Genomic DNA, 17,056 nt, shown 5'->3' on the forward strand with positions numbered 1-17,056 from the left:
ATCCCAAAAATCCTTTTCCTTCAGTTCTTCTTATGTCTGGCTTTTCAACCTTCTTATCTCAACTAAGATATCACCTTCTCAGAAAGGCCTTTATTGATCACCCCTGCTTAGGTAGCCCTCCTCTCCCAGCCTTGTTACTCATTATTTTGCCATTAGATTAACTTTTTTCATGGCACTTATCACAGTAAAATTTTCATCTGTTAATGTCTGCCACCACTCACCAGAATTTTTATTCAGCATGTACTTATTAAAATGTGCCTACTCCTGCATTCATGGAGCTTACATTCTTGTGGAAAAGAGACAAATGACTAGGAAGAAAAACAAAATTGAGTAAGATAGAGAGTGGTAATTGGGAGCTGGGATGGGAATTTGAAGGGTGGAGGGCTTTTTTAGAAAGGATGGTCAGAAAAGGCCTCTCAGGAGATATAAACCAAGAGAGTGAAGGAGTAAACTGAGTATTTCGAGAAAAAATATTTTAAGTAGAGAGAACAGCATATAAGCTCTTGTAGGTAGAAATCTTACCTGTCTTATTCACCAGTATAGTCTAGCACCTAGAAAGCATATAGCAGATGCTCAGAAAATATTTATTGACTGTACATATAACATCATTCCATAAAGTTTCTAACATTGAGCAAAGTTATATTTAGTAACCTTGTGGTTTATTCTTACCCAGTTTTCTTATATTGCTGCTCTTCAGATATAGATAAGCTTTGTATCCTCTCTTTTTTGTTTCTTAATTACAGGAGTCTTAACATCAAGTATTTAACATTTGCCATTTGCAAATGACTTAAAGATATGGCAGTTTATATTGACATGATAATACTTCAAAGTTGTGAAGATTAAAAGAGATAATGAAAAAAGTAACATTAAATTGAATCTATGTGGTATGAAAGATTTGTTATTTAGCTAGTATGGAAACCTAGCATCATCTTCTTAATAGTAGCATTCACAATTTGGAAAGCCTTAGAAAATTTCCTGGTAGGATAAGAATGTCCCTTATATTCATGAATATTTTCCCAGCATCTATTTAGTTAGTACTTATGCTATTATTTTTAGTGATTGCATAATGTTGTCATAAATGTATATTGTAAAGTTAACCATCCCTATTATTAGACATATTGGATCTTTTTGGCAATTTAGTAATATAAATAATGTTACAATGAACATTGTAGAGCTTAAAGTGTTTTCTTATTTTGAATTATTTTCTTTGGTTAAAATCCCAAAAGTGAAATGATCAGCTCAAAGTATGTGACACATTTTAAAAATTTCTATAATATAAACTGTTTTCCTAAAGGGTTCCCCCCCAGCCCCCACTAATTTACACTGCTACTGGCCTTTATGACTGCACCAGTTTTTCTGCACATTGCTGAATATTCTTTTAAAACTTTAATAATTTAGTGGTTAAAATATGCATAAATATTGCTTTAATTTTCAAGCCTTTCATTAATAGCAAGGATTAGTATTTTCTATATGTATGTTGATTTTATTTTTTCTCTTATAAGTTTGTGTTGGTTACTTCTTTTTCGTACCAATTGGTGATTTTGTCTTTTGTGAGAAAATAAAACACCTTTGTTTTTTATTTTTAAAACTTTGAAAAAAATTATCATCCTGTAAAAAACTCTAGGTATTAAATTTTTATTTTCTCATTTGCCGTGAATATTTTTCCTAGCTCTTTTAATTTTAGCTGGGTACATAAATATCTAGAGTTAGAAAGGACCTTAGAGTTTATCTATTACTTTTACAAAAAAGAGGAAATTGAAATCTGGAACGGTCAGCTGTCCTTTTGGCGGTCAGAATGTGGAGTGGCTTGAATACCATGCTGAAAAAAATCAAGAGTTTATTCTGTAGACTGTGGGGATACTATATATTTTTGAGGCAATAGTAGAGAACATGGTGAGTGAAGTAAGTTTAAATATGTTGCTATGGCATAAAATATAAAGAAATTTGAACCAGAAAGCTAATAAGAAAATTATTTTAACTGTTATCAGAGATAAAGAGGCCTGGCTATAAGAAAAATGGTGAAGTGTATTCATGTCTCAAGTGAATCATTGGGCACAAGAGAGTGGGAAAAGGAAGGAGAAGGTATAGTTCAAGATGATTCATTTGATTTTTTTTTTTTTTTTGGTTTATCTCAGAAAATTCCAAAGACTGAATAGTTGGTGAAAGTTTGGGCACAAAAACTTTGGATGAATTTTATTACATTGTTAACAAGCTTAATTTTACTTCTCTGTCCACAAAAATTATTGCTGATTTATTAAAACAGCCGTTGTAGTTTAAAACCACATTTTTTCTGTTGCCAAGATGAACTTTTTGAAGTATGATTCTAACGTATATATGCCTTCTAATTTTAGGAATTCCTTCTTCAGATTCTAGGAATGCAAATCTCTATTTTTTGGATGTTGTGCAACAGGCCAATACTATTTTTCATCTTTTCGACAAGCAGTTTAATGATCACCTTATGCCACTAATAAGGTTAGTGTCTGATTTCCATTGGTATTTCAATGAATATTGTAATATTCTACATATCTTTTTGTTCAAATTTAAAAGAATACATGTTCATAAAAATATCAAATAGGACAGGGAGGTATGAAATAAAAAGTAAAAGTCTTTTTTCTTCTTTCTTGCCTTCCTGTTTTCTCTTCCTACTCTGGTATTAATTTTGGTTTATTTGAAAAGACTGAATCTGTCATCAATCTATATCTGATGTGAAAGAAGACATTTGGCTTGTATCAACTTGTTATAATAAAAAGACATCTAACAAATTTTATGAGATTAATAGGACAGATTTTGATGAGGCCTTAAGTAAAGTTTGGTTTATATCTTCCTGTCAATTTTGTGAACTTTTAAAGCACATGAGCAATAAATAAGGTAGTGTATATATGTTAACATGTTTTATAGAATTGTGTAGTACTATTATTAAAGAGAAATATTCATATAAAGATAAAATTCTAGACATTTTGTTATAAACATTGATATGCCAAGAAATCAGTCCAGAAACAAGCTCAAAGATAAAAGATCACTTGTGATCTGTGAATCATACTTTGAAAGGAAATTTACTTTTTAAAGAGTTATCATGCCGCATAGCAAAGAATTTATAGAATTCTTTAGAATTCTATTAGAATTCTAATAGCAACTATTAGAATTGCGTATTCCTTAATATAATAGTGTTTTGATATTTAGATAGCATTCAGAAGGCAAATATGATTGTCAAGTTTTCATCGTTTTTAATGTAAGAAAGCTAAATACAATGGGAGTAGCTCTCAGTCTCCAAATTTTAATTAATGTAATTTACTATATTGTTAAGACTCTGGTGATAGTCCCTGATTTTCCTTGCTATTATACAAGATATTTAATTAAAAAGGAAACCAAATAATTTCAAAATTTCAAAATCACATTTTTATATTCTTAAGGGATGTCTCCTCTGAGATGAAAGTAACAGATCTAAATCTTCCTCTTTCTTCACTATTAACTGGTTAAGTTTTCCTATTGTGACTATTATACTGAATTGGGCATAGTGAATACTAAATACAGTTGACCCTTGATTAATGCAGAAGTTAGGGGCACAAACCCCTCCTGCCCCTGCAGTTGAAAATCTGTGTAGGCTATTGGAAGTTTTTTTGACTCCCAAAAAACTTAACTTCCAATAGCCTACTGTTGATTAGAAGTCTTACGGATAAGATAAATAGTAGATTAATATTTTATATGTATTATTATTATTATTTTTTATTATTTTTAGACGAGGCAACTCTTGGTTGACCTCACAGATTGCAAGGACCTTGTCAACTTACAATCCCTTATTTTTTTATTTTTTATGCCTACAGTTTATTTTAATTTTTTTTATTTTTTATGCCTACAGCACCTGGTCTTCCTAGGTGGTCTCCCATTCAAGTACTAACCAGGCTCAACCCTGCTTAGCTTCTGAAATCACACATCAGACGGGATCGGGCTTGCTCAGGGTAGCATGGCCGCAGACTATTTTATATGTATCATATACTGCATTCTTACAATAGAGTAAGCTGTTGTGGGATTCTCGAACAGAGAGATGGGACACTGAGGCCATAAGCAGGAAGCAGCATTTATTGATGCTGGCACTGGCTTAGTGGATTCTTATCCAAAGGCCGAGCCCCAATTGTAATATAATGGGCAGTTTTATACAGTCTTGTCATTCCTACACAGCTACAGATACAATGAAGAACATTGATTGGTTGGCAGGCTATGAGAAAACTAATATTAGCTGGAGAGTCCTTGAGGTTGGGGGCGGGAGGCAGTCAGAAATGAACTCGTTCGAGCAGAAAATGGCCAGGTAGGGTCAGGCTGCCACAAAGCTAGAGAAAAGAAAATGTTATTAAGAAAATCATAAGGAAGAGAAAATACATTCGCAGTATTTATTGAAAAAAATCTACGTGTAAATGGACCCATGGAGTTCAAACCCATGTTGTTCAAGGTTACCTGTAATTACTTTACTACTTATGTGCTTTTTGGATTTGTGAGCATATTAAAATAATGTATATGTGTATGTTTATAAATATATAGCAATACACATGCATATGAAAAACTTGTAGAATTGTAAGGCTACTAACATGATTTATTTTTTTCAAACATTCAATAGCTCTTCTCCTAAGTTATCTGAATGCCTTCAGAAGAAAAAGGAAATAATTGAACAAATGGAGATGAAATTGGATACTGGCATTGATAGGCAAGTTATTAGTTTTACTTTTTCTCTAACATTTGTAAAAATTGTGAAAACATTAAAGCAGCATAAAACTAGTTTTCAGAGAAGAAATTCTATCTTAATTTCACTATCTTGCTATAACGTTTGACTTTATTTTTACATATTGCCTTCATCCTTATTAGAATGGTATTTTTATTGGATTCTCAAGCTTATTATTTCTTGAACTCAGTATGTTTCTTTTTTTCTTTTTCTTTTTTTAATGTAGTAGGGCTAAAAGCCTGGAAAATGATGTTTATTTTATTTTTTATTTTTTTATTTTTTTTAAATTAACTTTATTGGGGTAACATTGGTTAATGCAATTATATATTTTCAGGTATACATTATAATTTAACATCTGTATATTCTATTACGTTTACCACCCACAGTCCAGTTTCCTTCAGTTACCATATATTTGATCCCCTTTACCCACTTCACCCTCCCCTTACCCCCCTATATTTGACCCCCTGTACCCCATCTACCTCCCCCCTCCTCCCTCACCCCCTACCTTCAGGTAATTTCTGGTAACCACTAGTCTATAGTCCATGTCCATGAGTTTCTGTTTGTTTGTCCTGTTCCTTTGTTGCTTTTAGGTTTATATCCCACGTATAAGTGATATCATGTGATTTTCAACTTTTTCTGTCTGGCTTTTTACGCTTAGCATGATTATCTCGAGTTCCATCCATATTGTCGCAAATCAGTATGTTTCTTGAACTCAGCGTGTTTAGATTTACTTTTAAAAGAGATTCAGTCGAAAACTATCTTTGTAACTCCCCCCACCCCCACCAACTCCTAAACACACTTACGCACACACTCCACACTCCTTAAAAATGGTATGTAACATAGAGGATATTATTTTTATTTACAGTTTTCAAGCTCATATATGAAATGCTTTAAATTTTCTAAAGGTAACTTCCATTAAGTGAATGCAGACTCTGCATTCAAAAAATTTTTGTAAATGTTTATTGTATTAATTACCTATTCATAATATAGAGCAGTAGTTGCTGGGATTTTTTTTGAGATGATTGTGGGCATATATTTATTGATGATGATAATAGGTACCATGTATCAAGCATTTGCTATGTGCCAGGCACAGTGCAGATCCTTTACCTGTATTTTATTTATTTGGTAGGAAGAATCTTTCCATTTAACAGATGAGGAAGTGAGGCTTAAAGAAATTAAGTAATTTGCTCAAGATAACACAGTTAATGGTGGTAGAGCTGGACCTCAGATTCTAAAGCCCATGCTACTAGGTTTGGGCATGTTTTTTATTTACTGTAATTCTACTCCTTTCTCTTCTATTCAAGAAAGCATATTTGAATGAAAGTTGCTACTATGCTATTATAAAGATAACTTGGAATCCACTCTAATTTATAAAAATAAATAATTTTTACTTTATTAGTAGTGACAAACTTACAACTCATCTCCCAATTATCTTCTCGTTAAGATCAAGAACTACCATTGAGTATGTGATAATAAGGAAAAAGAAAATAAAACCGAAGACTAAAACTGGAAAAAAATAAGGATGTTACAGAATTAATTCCTGAGACTAGTTTACTAAAGAATTAAATGCTTAGAAGAATCCTAAAAACTGGTCTCTCTCTCTCTTTTTATTCAGAACCACATGAGATTATACATACACAGAACTTCCTTTAATAAAATAATAATGTAAATGTATACATTATATATATTATAATTACCACTTCAAAAAGTATGTATTTTCCTAACCTAAAGTCCTCATATTAACTTAAGTTGTGTCTTCTTGCTTTGCCTCAGGATACCTGCAAATCATATTTGTGAGGTGGGGAGATTGAGTATGTTAAGCCTTCAAAAGTGTAGGAAATACATATTTTCTTGTCTTCTTAATATGGATTAGGTAATTTTTTTTCGTCTTTCCATATAAGTCTTAGTTTCAAAGTCTTTGCATTAGTTGTCTATTGAAAACACAGTGGTCTGTGGTAGTCTTTGAATGTGAACTTCTAATTCTCCTTTACCCATGTACAGGGAGGCCAAGAGGTGAGCTCAGCATTCACTTGCATCCCTGCTGATATTTTCAGACCAATGTTTGTCTTCTATTCAGCCAGAATCCATTTGCTTTTGAAGCTCATATCATCTTCACTTTCTTATGGCTGTTCTTGCTCAATCATTTATGTCAGCTTCCTACATTTATTGAAGATTTGGGAATCTGGCTCATAGTTTTTCTTTTAATCTTGAGTCTTAGGTTATTTCCACTTGCCATGTGTGTGAGCCATTCATTTTCTTGATCATCTCAACTTGAGCTACCAACTTTCATATCCTGTTAGACTTTGTTATCATTGATAACAAAAACCTTGAACCCGAATATTTTACTTAATGCCTACAACTTCCTCTTCCAATTACATATACCTGCTTTCTTACCTCAGTAGGGACTGTAGCCCTTAATATCTTCATTTTTTGCCAATCTGTCTTCATTTTTTGCCAATCTGTCTGTTATCCTTTTTCTAGCTTTACTTTATTGATTAGATTGCTTAATCCATCTTTTGAATTACTCTTTCATAATTACCTTTAATATCCATTTTCTTTAACCATAACTGTCTTACAGATCCTAAACTCTAGGTTAGTGCAGTCTATTTTTTTCCCATAACTGGGCGGATGGTTGCTGTTGGAGAATATTACACAACTCAAACGTTATTGGTGCTGTTACAAACTCATGCTGTCATTTCTCAGCTGAGTCTTCTATACCACTCACTTGTCTCCAGTCTCCTGCTTGTCCTGAGACTGTGAAACTCATGTCCTTCTCACCTGGTCTTTTAAACTTTGACCATTCTTCTTAAGCCCTCTGTCTTCACTAAACATTCTTTATATGTATGTGTTAAAGAAATAAGTTAGTGATAGGCTTAAAATATTTTTAAGATTTAAATAAAATATTGGGCAAATGAATCTTTGCCCTGTATTTTAAACAGGAAGCTAATAAAACCAAGAGTTCATTGACATCAAGACCTAGAATTTACTTTTTCTAAAATCTAAAGTCTATCAATAGTAAAATAGTTTTATGGTGATATGAAATTAAATACTTTTAGTGTAAATACTATAAATAAATTAAATAGATCAAATATATGGTGTTCTCAATTCTCTAGGACATTAAATTGTATGATTGGACAGATGAAGCATATCTTGGCTGCAGAACAAAAGAAAACAGATTTTAAGCCAGAAGATGAAAACAATGTTCTGATTCAGTATACTAATGTGAGTAAAATGATTTGATATGCTACTAAGAATATCTACTTTGTTAATATTTTTTTAACATTTTCATTAGTGTAGCTTACTGTGCTTTAAGTTTTTCTTTTATACTTAGAGATTAATGAGAACCTATATGTATTTTCTTCTTAGCTAAGCTGATACATATTTCTTTGTAATAAGTATAGAAAAAATTTTACAGGCCTGTGTTAAAGTCTGTGCTTATGTAAGAAAACAAGTGGAGAAGATTAAAAATTCCATGGATGGGAAGAATGTAGATACAGTTTTGATGGAACTTGGAGTACGTTTTCATCGACTTATTTATGAGCATCTTCAACAATATTCCTACAGTTGTATGGGTGGCATGTTAGCAATTTGTGATGTAGCTGAATATAGGAAGTGTGCCAAAGACTTCAAGGTATGTATTCACAAATATCAAACTCGTATAGGATCAAGAACATAAGTCAGACCTCAAAAATCTGTGCTGATTTATAATCATTAATGAAAAGTTTATAACTTGTGATATTGTAGTGAGAAATATTTCTTAACTGAAAGAAGTATTGTTCTAACCATATTTTCAGTATTAACACATTTTTGCTTTGTGCATTATTTTAGACAAGGTCATATTTCAGTTCCACAGTTCAAATGACCTTGTGACTTGCATCACTAATGCTACATATGTCACTCATCTGCAAAATATGTTCATGATTCTTCAGAGATCTCTGAAATCACTTTTCCTAAAGGTTTAAATTATTTAAGAAAAGTGCTAAATTAATGGTAATTAGTACTACTCCACAAAAGTATAAATGGCTGTTACTATTGAAGAAAATTGACATAATATGAATCTTTCCAAAAAGATATAGCCAAGTTTATGTAACAACTGAAATATTTGAGTTTTAACACTTCAAGAGCGTTTAGAAATTCTAATATATTGAATTCTCCCACATTAGTAAGTCCCGACTAATAGTATTTACGTGAGAAGAATTTGCATACTAATTGTAAAACTAGAAATTATTTTGTTTCAATGTTTTTTTTCTTCTCTTATCTCATTCAGATTCCACTGGTATTACAACTTTTTGATACTCTGCATGCACTTTGCAATCTTCTGGTAGTTGCCCCAGATAATTTAAAGCAAGTCTGCTCAGGAGAACAACTTGCTAATCTGGACAAGAACATTCTTCACTCCTTCGTACAACTTCGTGCTGACTATAGATCTGCCCGCCTTGCTCGACATTTCAGCTGAGGTTGAATTTGTAAGGGAAATGTGTTGTATTTCAGCAGGCCTTGGTTGATAGAAAGCACAGCAGATTTCTTATGACATAGCCAACATTTTATGGAAAAATGACTGGAAAAACAGCAGCCATACTTACCCTTAAGATTTTTTTTTTTGGAATTTGGACACTACTAGCCATATTTTTGTTTGTTTTTTCCCCTTAAGTTGAATTTTAATTCCATTCTTGAACTTATAAAGTTTCAAATTCTGTGAAACTACATGTCACAGCTTTCATCCTGGCAAATGTTAATGTTAGAAGGTGAATGAGATGTTACAGGTGTTCTGGTTCGTGTTCTTTAACATATTCCATTGGGAAATTTCACCGTCTTATTTTGCATTAGTAATAGGTAGATTACAGTAAAATCGCATTTATTATTTATCAATTTTAATGACTTTTTTGGCGCTGGTAATTGTTAATCAAGTTATTTTCAGTTTTCCTAGAGAAATTTTTGCCTCTTTCAAAAGGTTAACAATTGAGCATAATTTCCATAGTAGGTTAATTAAATTTTTTTCTGAGGTACAACAGTAATATTCCAAGAAAAATGTTATAAACTAAACTAAAATGATGAACTGTTTTATGTAGATATTAGGAATGGATCAGAATACATCTGCTTTCTGGGTAAAAAAAAAAAAACTTAAAAGTTTACTATTTCTTATTTGGTAAACAGATTTTAAGTCAATGCTAGTAAGAAATTAATAAAACTACCTTATTTTATATTCACTTAAGGTAAGGTAGAGGACCTTAACATAAGGACCATATTTATTCATTATTTTAATATTAGGGAAGTTAACAAGTGAGGTATAGTCTAAATGGTGCATATGAGAGATATTGACAATGTTTAACAGCAGTGCAGTCCCTTAATATATCTATCTTAGTGCAAAACTGGAATAAAATGGGATGTCTAAACATGAAGGAAGTCTTCTATTTTAAGAGGAATTGGGAATTGGTAGATAATATATAGTCTAAGTCTGGGAACGAGCTTTGCAAAGCCTACTTGCTTTTCAAATCTATAATTTCTGTCATCTTTTTCAGGGCATTTCTGAAGCAATTCCTACTGAATGTAGTTAATTGAATTGGCCTAATTTGGTGACATACATCACTTATAAAATTTTAAAGATAAGTGGAAATTTACATAGGCCATTAACTCTATAAACTCTATAAACTTGCTCTTTGAGAATGCATTTTTAACTATATGTAGTGTTTCAGCTTCCATCCTATTCATAGTCTTGTAGGACAGATAGATTAATGTTCAACTTATTCTTGGCATTTTTCCTTTAATGTAGGCTTTTGGGCCTAATTTTTGAAAACTACTTTTATTTTAAGAATTTGTTTTTGGATAGTCATCTACGTCACCAAAATGTTCAGGCCTAGAGCTAGCTGCTATTTAAGTTACTGTTGACTGAATTTTCTTTACTTTCTGTTTAGTCCAGTGTTATCAAGGTAAGCAAGAGAAACGAAGTATGCCAACTTTTATCAAAACATTTTTGGAAATTGTGACAGCTTTAGAAGACTGTCTAGTTTTCTATTCCTTAGCCAAGGGAGAGCCAGAACAGATTTTGGATACTAGAGAAAGTCATATGCTTGTACCATTGCCATTTTAGAAAGCTCTGATGTCAAATCAAATTATACCTCTGTTACTAAAGCCAACAATTTTAAAGCAGTAGTTTTACTGGCCATTTGACCTCTTTGTACACAGTGTCAATTTGTATTTTAAAAAAAAAAAAAAGGCGGGAATCTTAAATAAAACAGAAAAGAACATTTTAAGACTTACAAATCAGAGAAGTGCTTCAAATTATTTTGTTTGGATTAATTTTTAAAATGTACAGCATATACTTGTTGCATAGATATTTTGTTAATTATTATTTCCCTGGTTGAGTTCTGTGCAATATTTTCCATTATGTCCATTGACAAGGCAGTGACAAAGAAAATTCTTAAGTGAATACTTAATTTAAAAGTGTTAAATTAATGCTCAATAAACAAATTCCCTGCAATCGTTTTTTTTATTTCACTTTATTTTTACATTTTTAAGGACATCCGTACTGAATTTTATAAACAATTTTTTATTTAAATTTTTAAGATGTTCCTTATTTTTCATAGCATATGTCTTCCTTTTTTTAGCAGAACAGTAGTTGACTGTATAACCGAGATTAGAAACTTTGCCTAAACAGATTGTCTTTCTCTAAGGAAAAAAATTTCTTATATAAAGCAATATGCATTCTTTGAATTCTGATCTTTTAAGTATTTTTCATATTTACAGCCACTATAAAATTTTGCCCAAAATTTATGGCTCCAAAGAGATGATCAATAAGTAAAATGTTTTTCATATGCACATGGTAAAATCGTAGGTAGCAATAATGGAACTTTGTATATTAGTAACTTTAGCCAACATTTGAATAAGGATAATCTTTGCAATTTTCTGCAGTTCCACATGAGCTAACAGGCAATATTTAGATAATGTTTTGAAGTTGAAAATAAGCTCTAAAACACTGCAAATTATTTTTCTAAAACTTAAGTATATTATGTTTGCATTCTGTGAAATACAAAACATAGGTTTAAGAAGGAAGTCTGGCTTCTATAAGTAATGATATTGAAAAAAGATGGTCAACCAGAGTATAGACTATTCCAAGACAGTTATTAGCCTCATTTTGTGAATATCGCCATGGTTGCAACTCACTAGCACCTATCTTGTTTTTAAAAGAGTAGCTAAGTAGGTTAATTTATGGTATCTTTCGCGTCATTTTTTTTCTTTTTTCATTTTAATATTTTACTATCTAAATCAGCCTTCTGGCTTGCAGTAAAATAATTGAATTATCAGCCGGTAGATTGATTCCAAGTGGAGAATGTACTGCTTCCTTAAAATCCCTTTTTCTCGTCTATGATGTTGAATATTTACAAGTATTGAGATAAAGAGATTTTGGTTTCTAAAATGCTACAAAACTTCTTAAGGTGGTCATGTTATAAGGCAGTGCCGGAGGCATGCTTGAACTCTATGTGAAAGTAAGGTTCACTGGTGCATAATTTGTAGATGACTTAGAAAGATCACATCTAGGAGTTTAACTTTTTTTTAGTGCAGAAATATTCTACATATTACCCCTATGTTAGCCATTAACTCAGAAGTGTGAGATATTTTCTAGGAGCATATTCAGTTCTCCTGGTTTCTAATGGAGAATTTTATATACAAAGCATTCTGTGCTTTCATCCAATTAATTTAACAGTATTCAGTACTTCTTTCTGCTTGAGAAAGTCTGTCCTGAAATATATTTTGTACTTTGGAAGGAAAGACCAGTCCATACTGTTAGAGTAAATCTCTAATTCTACATAAAGTAAAAACAGCAATTTTTAAATTTTGATGCCTAATAAAGATAATTATAGCTATATTTATTGACTTAAGTTCCATGTACTATAGTAAACCCTTTGCATACATTATCTCATTTGATTCCAGAGCAGCCCTAGGGGCTGGGTACTATTATATCCATTCAGATGAAACACCTAAAGCATAAAAAGGTTAAGCGGACCTGGTCAAGGTCAACAGCTAGTAAAAGGCTCAGGTTGAAACGTAAATCTTTTTGCTCACTCTATATTCTATACACTATTCTCCTTCTGTAACATTAAATAGGTCCTTTAGTTTGATAGTCTCATTAGTTTTGCTTAATCTAATTTTCTTTCCATCCAACATTCATTCTCATTGTAGTGTTTAGATCGACAGTCCCCGGCCTTTTTGGCACCAGGGACCGGTGCTCTTATGAGAATCTAATGTCTGGTGATCTGAGATGATGCCGAGGCTGTGATGTTAGCGCTGGGGAGTCGCTGCAAAAACAGATGAAGCTTTGCTTACTCACCCACCACTCACATCCTGCTGTGCGGCCCAGTTCCTAACAGGCTGCAGGCCAGTACCAGTCTGTAGCCCGGTGGGGTTGGGGAACCCTGGTTTAGAGCATAAAGTTGATATACAGTATCAATATCTAATTTGCTACTACTGGATTTTTAAAAATATGTCCAATGTGTCATCACAGTTTTTAAATTTAGTTTTGAAAATTTTATAAATGGTCATGAAATTTTAATTGAATATTAAGTTTGTACCTAATAGAAATATTTTCATCAAAAAGTTATCTTCAGTAAGTATTATTTTACATAATCATACCACTATTTCTGTTTAATACAGTAGAAAGAGTCCAGGTATTTTGTACCATATCTTGTAACATGGGAGTAAAACAACTCTGCCTTGGAAGATATGAGGAAATCGGTATTTCTGCCTTCAAAAATATACTATTTTAATGTCATAAGCTTGCCAATTTTGTTAATTATTTAGTGCATTGCTAGTTATTAAATGGCTAACACTGGAGTGAAATGTAGGGGGAAATGTATTCAGTGTATTAGCAATAGGTAGTCATTTTTATGTAATCAAAAATTGCATGTTTAATCTTTTAGAAAAATTGCCTTAACTCTTAACTTTTATTCTTACCACTGATCAGTCCTTTCTCTGTGGTTTGGAAGGTTGCATTCTGCCTCACCTTACAAAGCCAATTTAAATATGAATATATCACATCATACTCCAAACAGCAAACAACCTCAGAGGAAAGTCATTTATTTAGAAGGCATAGATTTGCACTAGACAGCAGTGATGCATTACAAATATATAATTATTTGCACTAATATTTGAGCAGGTGGAATGGATTAGAATATGGTCAACATTATGCTGCTGATAACATGTATTTTTCTTTATTAATATGTACTGTGCAACATGTATTAAAATTGTCAATAATTCATTTTAGCCAAGATACTAATATTACTGTGTTGAAGAGACAGTATCCAGCTGAGCCATTTTTAATTTAAAAGTCTGAAACTGGAATTAAGTTTACTTTCAAAAACCACTTAAATTACTTTATAATCACTGGAATGTCAGTAAAACAGAATTTTAGTGACTAGCGATGTAATAGGAAAAAGTTAGAGGGTTAAGAATAGGGGTAGAAATCTGGAATTAGTAAGTTAAGTTTCATTTATAGCTCAGATGAGTGAGCTTCTTTTCAGCTGTTGGTGATCTTAAGCGAAGGAAAATGTCTTCCAGAGTATCTTCATAGTAATAAACTAAGTATGAAGATTGGATGGAACCGACTCCAAGGAATTAATCTCCAGTGGTGGACTTTCAAATTTTTTAGATTAAACTTTGAGAAGTAGGAAGCTTTCTTGATGCCCCTGTAATCTTATATAGTCAGGTGCTTTTGAATGAGGCCATTCCTTTTTACTTGCCTATCATTTTAATCTTTATACTGTGGATAAATTTGTTTCATTTGAACTCTAGTGTTTTGTTGTGGCAGTTTATCAAACCTGCAGCTTTTTGCAATAGAGAATATTATCCCAATAAAATCTGGACAATGCTGACCTAAAGAAGACTGTGAAACTACCTCTAAGTATACTGTCTGTAAATGTGTGCTATTTAGAGGATTCACATAAAATTATGTGAAAATACTTTATAAGGAGTAATACTAAGTGCCTCTATATTAAGATTCTCCAGTAGAATGTAGTTTAATTTTTTTCCACAAGGGGGAGATGTTATTTTTATAGTAATACCTGCATTTTTGTTTGATTTAAAAAACAGAAGTCATATAGCTTTTCTTTCCTGAACAGCACCTATGAACATGTCACTAGCTGAACAGGAGGAGTGTGTGTATGTATGTGTGCGTGCACATATACGCTTAAATAAGATTCTGAAAATGTGAGAAAATTTTCTGGGTAAATTAATGACAAAACTAAAACAGTTTTGAAGAATGTGCATACAATAGGAGTTGGACAGAGTTCATCATAATTAAAATTATGTTTATTTAGCGTTATATCTAATAAATTCCTTTTTCAACTAAGAATAATAAGAATCTATTGATTAGTTTTATGCATTCTGCTTTTTAAAGAAAAAATTTTGAAACAGCTTTAAATTTACAGAAAGGTTGTAAATACTGTGCAAATAAAATTTTTCCACTTTGAGAATAAGTTGCTGTCATGATGCCACATCACCCTTCAGTACTTTTGTATTTCCCAAAAGAAAGAATTCTCCTATATGACTATGATACATCAAAATCAGAAAGTTAGCATTGATATATTACTCTTATCTAATCCTCACATACCATTCAAGTTTTACTAATTGTCCCAATAATGATTCAGTTTAAAATCTTGTATTAACTTAAGTTGTAGAATCTCTTATTTCTTTCACTCTGGAACCGTTTATCAGTCTTTCCTTGACTTTGCTACCCTTGGCACTTTTGTAGACTATAGGCCAGTAATTTTGTAAAATGTCCCTAAATTTGGATTTATCTTTTTCCTCATGGTTAGATTCCAGTTGTTCCTCTTTGGCAGAAATATTACAGAAGTCATTTTGTGTTCTCATTGCATTCTGTCAGGTAGTACACAATTTCAATTTGCCTTATTTCTCCTGGTCTTTATTTTGATCAGTTAGCCTATTAGGCTTCTTCACTGTAAAGTTGCTGTTTTTCCCATTGTAAGTATTTTTTGGGGAGATAGCTTGAAGCTATGAATATAGCCGCTCCTAATCAAAATTTTAATTTATTAATATCAGTATGGATTTATGGTTTTCTGATCAATGGATTATTGTCTTATTTCTTTTGAGTCTCAAGTTGTCCCATGTTTGGCCAGTGGAAGCCCCTTCATGTTGGCTTCTGTGTCCTTTTGACATGTTGTCATCATTTTTTAAGCACTTTCTTACTTTTGGGCACACAGAATTTTTCAAATTTGGCTTGTACTTGCCTCCGCTCTGGGATCAGCCATTTTCCCACCTTTTAGTGGAAATTGGTATTTAGGAGCCACAATTTGTGTTGAGGTGTGCTTATTATGATTGGGATGGCACTGCCCTCACTCCTCCTCAGTAGACAGTGCTGGGGGCTTTATGTGTGTGTACAGCATACACACACATATACATATTTTAGATTTATACACAAATATACACTCCTGTCTCTGTGTGACACCCTTCTCACCTCACTTGAGCTCCAACACCCTATATTGGTTTCTCTGTTCCCCCACTCAGGAGGAGGGCTTCCTCACCACATTCAGCTGCCAAAGCATAATTAGTTTTAAGAAAAGTTGGAATGAAAACAATTATTACAGAAAACACGTAAAGATTTAAAAATTCTAAATAAAACTTACTCATAATTTCATCATTCAGAAAGAACTAATTTTTGGTGTGTTTTACTGTAGTGAGCAAATTAGTAAAGCTGAATTGAGAAGGGTAAAGTGTTTATGCCCAAAACGTGGAATTTAACATTTTGAAGGTATTAAATTTGAAATGCATTCCATATGTTTTTCAATACTGTATTTCCTTGCTATTAAGTATAGTTTCTAATTACTGATAGAGAACATTAGAGAAACTGATTGTATGACTGGAAATCTCACTATTAAGGAATGAATACCAGTGGGATATTTTTACTAGTAAAATTCAAAGGAAAAATCATACAATTATTTTGTTGGCCAAAAAATAAAAATACATTTTTAGATAGACTTTATGTGAGAAAGGAGGCTGTATCTGGATTGGATTTAATACATGTTAAACTTCATATGAACTGGGAGTCTATACATGGGCAAATTACTCAACTCTCAGTTTCTTTATTAGGTCTCTCTGATCATTGCTGGGGCTAAAATTCTATAATTCTAAATGCAAGAAAATGCAGGCATTCTATTAAAAGCTTGTAGTGATGTCAGAAGTAGATTAGCTCAAGAAGTCATGTCTGAGTCCAGCTGAGAGTCAAATCCTCCCTCAGTGCTATCAGCATGCAGCGACCATATATATACCATTGTGATTAAGAGCTAAGGTTCTTGAATCAGACAAGTGGCAGATATACGTCTTGGCTTTGTTACT

At 32.3% G+C, this 17,056-nt stretch overlaps 1 protein-coding gene and 1 pseudogene across 1 annotated transcript in view; one reads left to right on the top strand and one right to left on the bottom strand.

The window, feature by feature from the left end:
• Nucleotides 1–9,586, top strand: part of EXOC5 (exocyst complex component 5) — a 35,090-nt gene extending 25,504 nt beyond the window's left edge. The window contains exons 14-18 of the mRNA XM_011385070.2: nucleotides 2,352–2,472; nucleotides 4,610–4,696; nucleotides 7,825–7,933; nucleotides 8,127–8,342; nucleotides 8,979–9,586. Coding sequence (XP_011383372.1) covers nucleotides 2,352–2,472; nucleotides 4,610–4,696; nucleotides 7,825–7,933; nucleotides 8,127–8,342; nucleotides 8,979–9,167 — 722 coding nt within the window. The 3' untranslated portion in view covers nucleotides 9,168–9,586. The remainder of the gene's footprint in view (nucleotides 1–2,351; nucleotides 2,473–4,609; nucleotides 4,697–7,824; nucleotides 7,934–8,126; nucleotides 8,343–8,978) is intronic.
• Nucleotides 3,848–3,973, bottom strand: LOC111735893 (annotated as a pseudogene).
• Nucleotides 9,587–17,056: the final 7,470 nt, after the last annotated feature.

The sequence above is a fragment of the Pteropus vampyrus genome, unplaced genomic scaffold (assembly GCF_000151845.1).
Source record: "Pteropus vampyrus isolate Shadow unplaced genomic scaffold, Pvam_2.0 Scaffold15, whole genome shotgun sequence".
NCBI classification, from domain to species: Eukaryota; Metazoa; Chordata; class Mammalia; order Chiroptera; family Pteropodidae; genus Pteropus; species Pteropus vampyrus.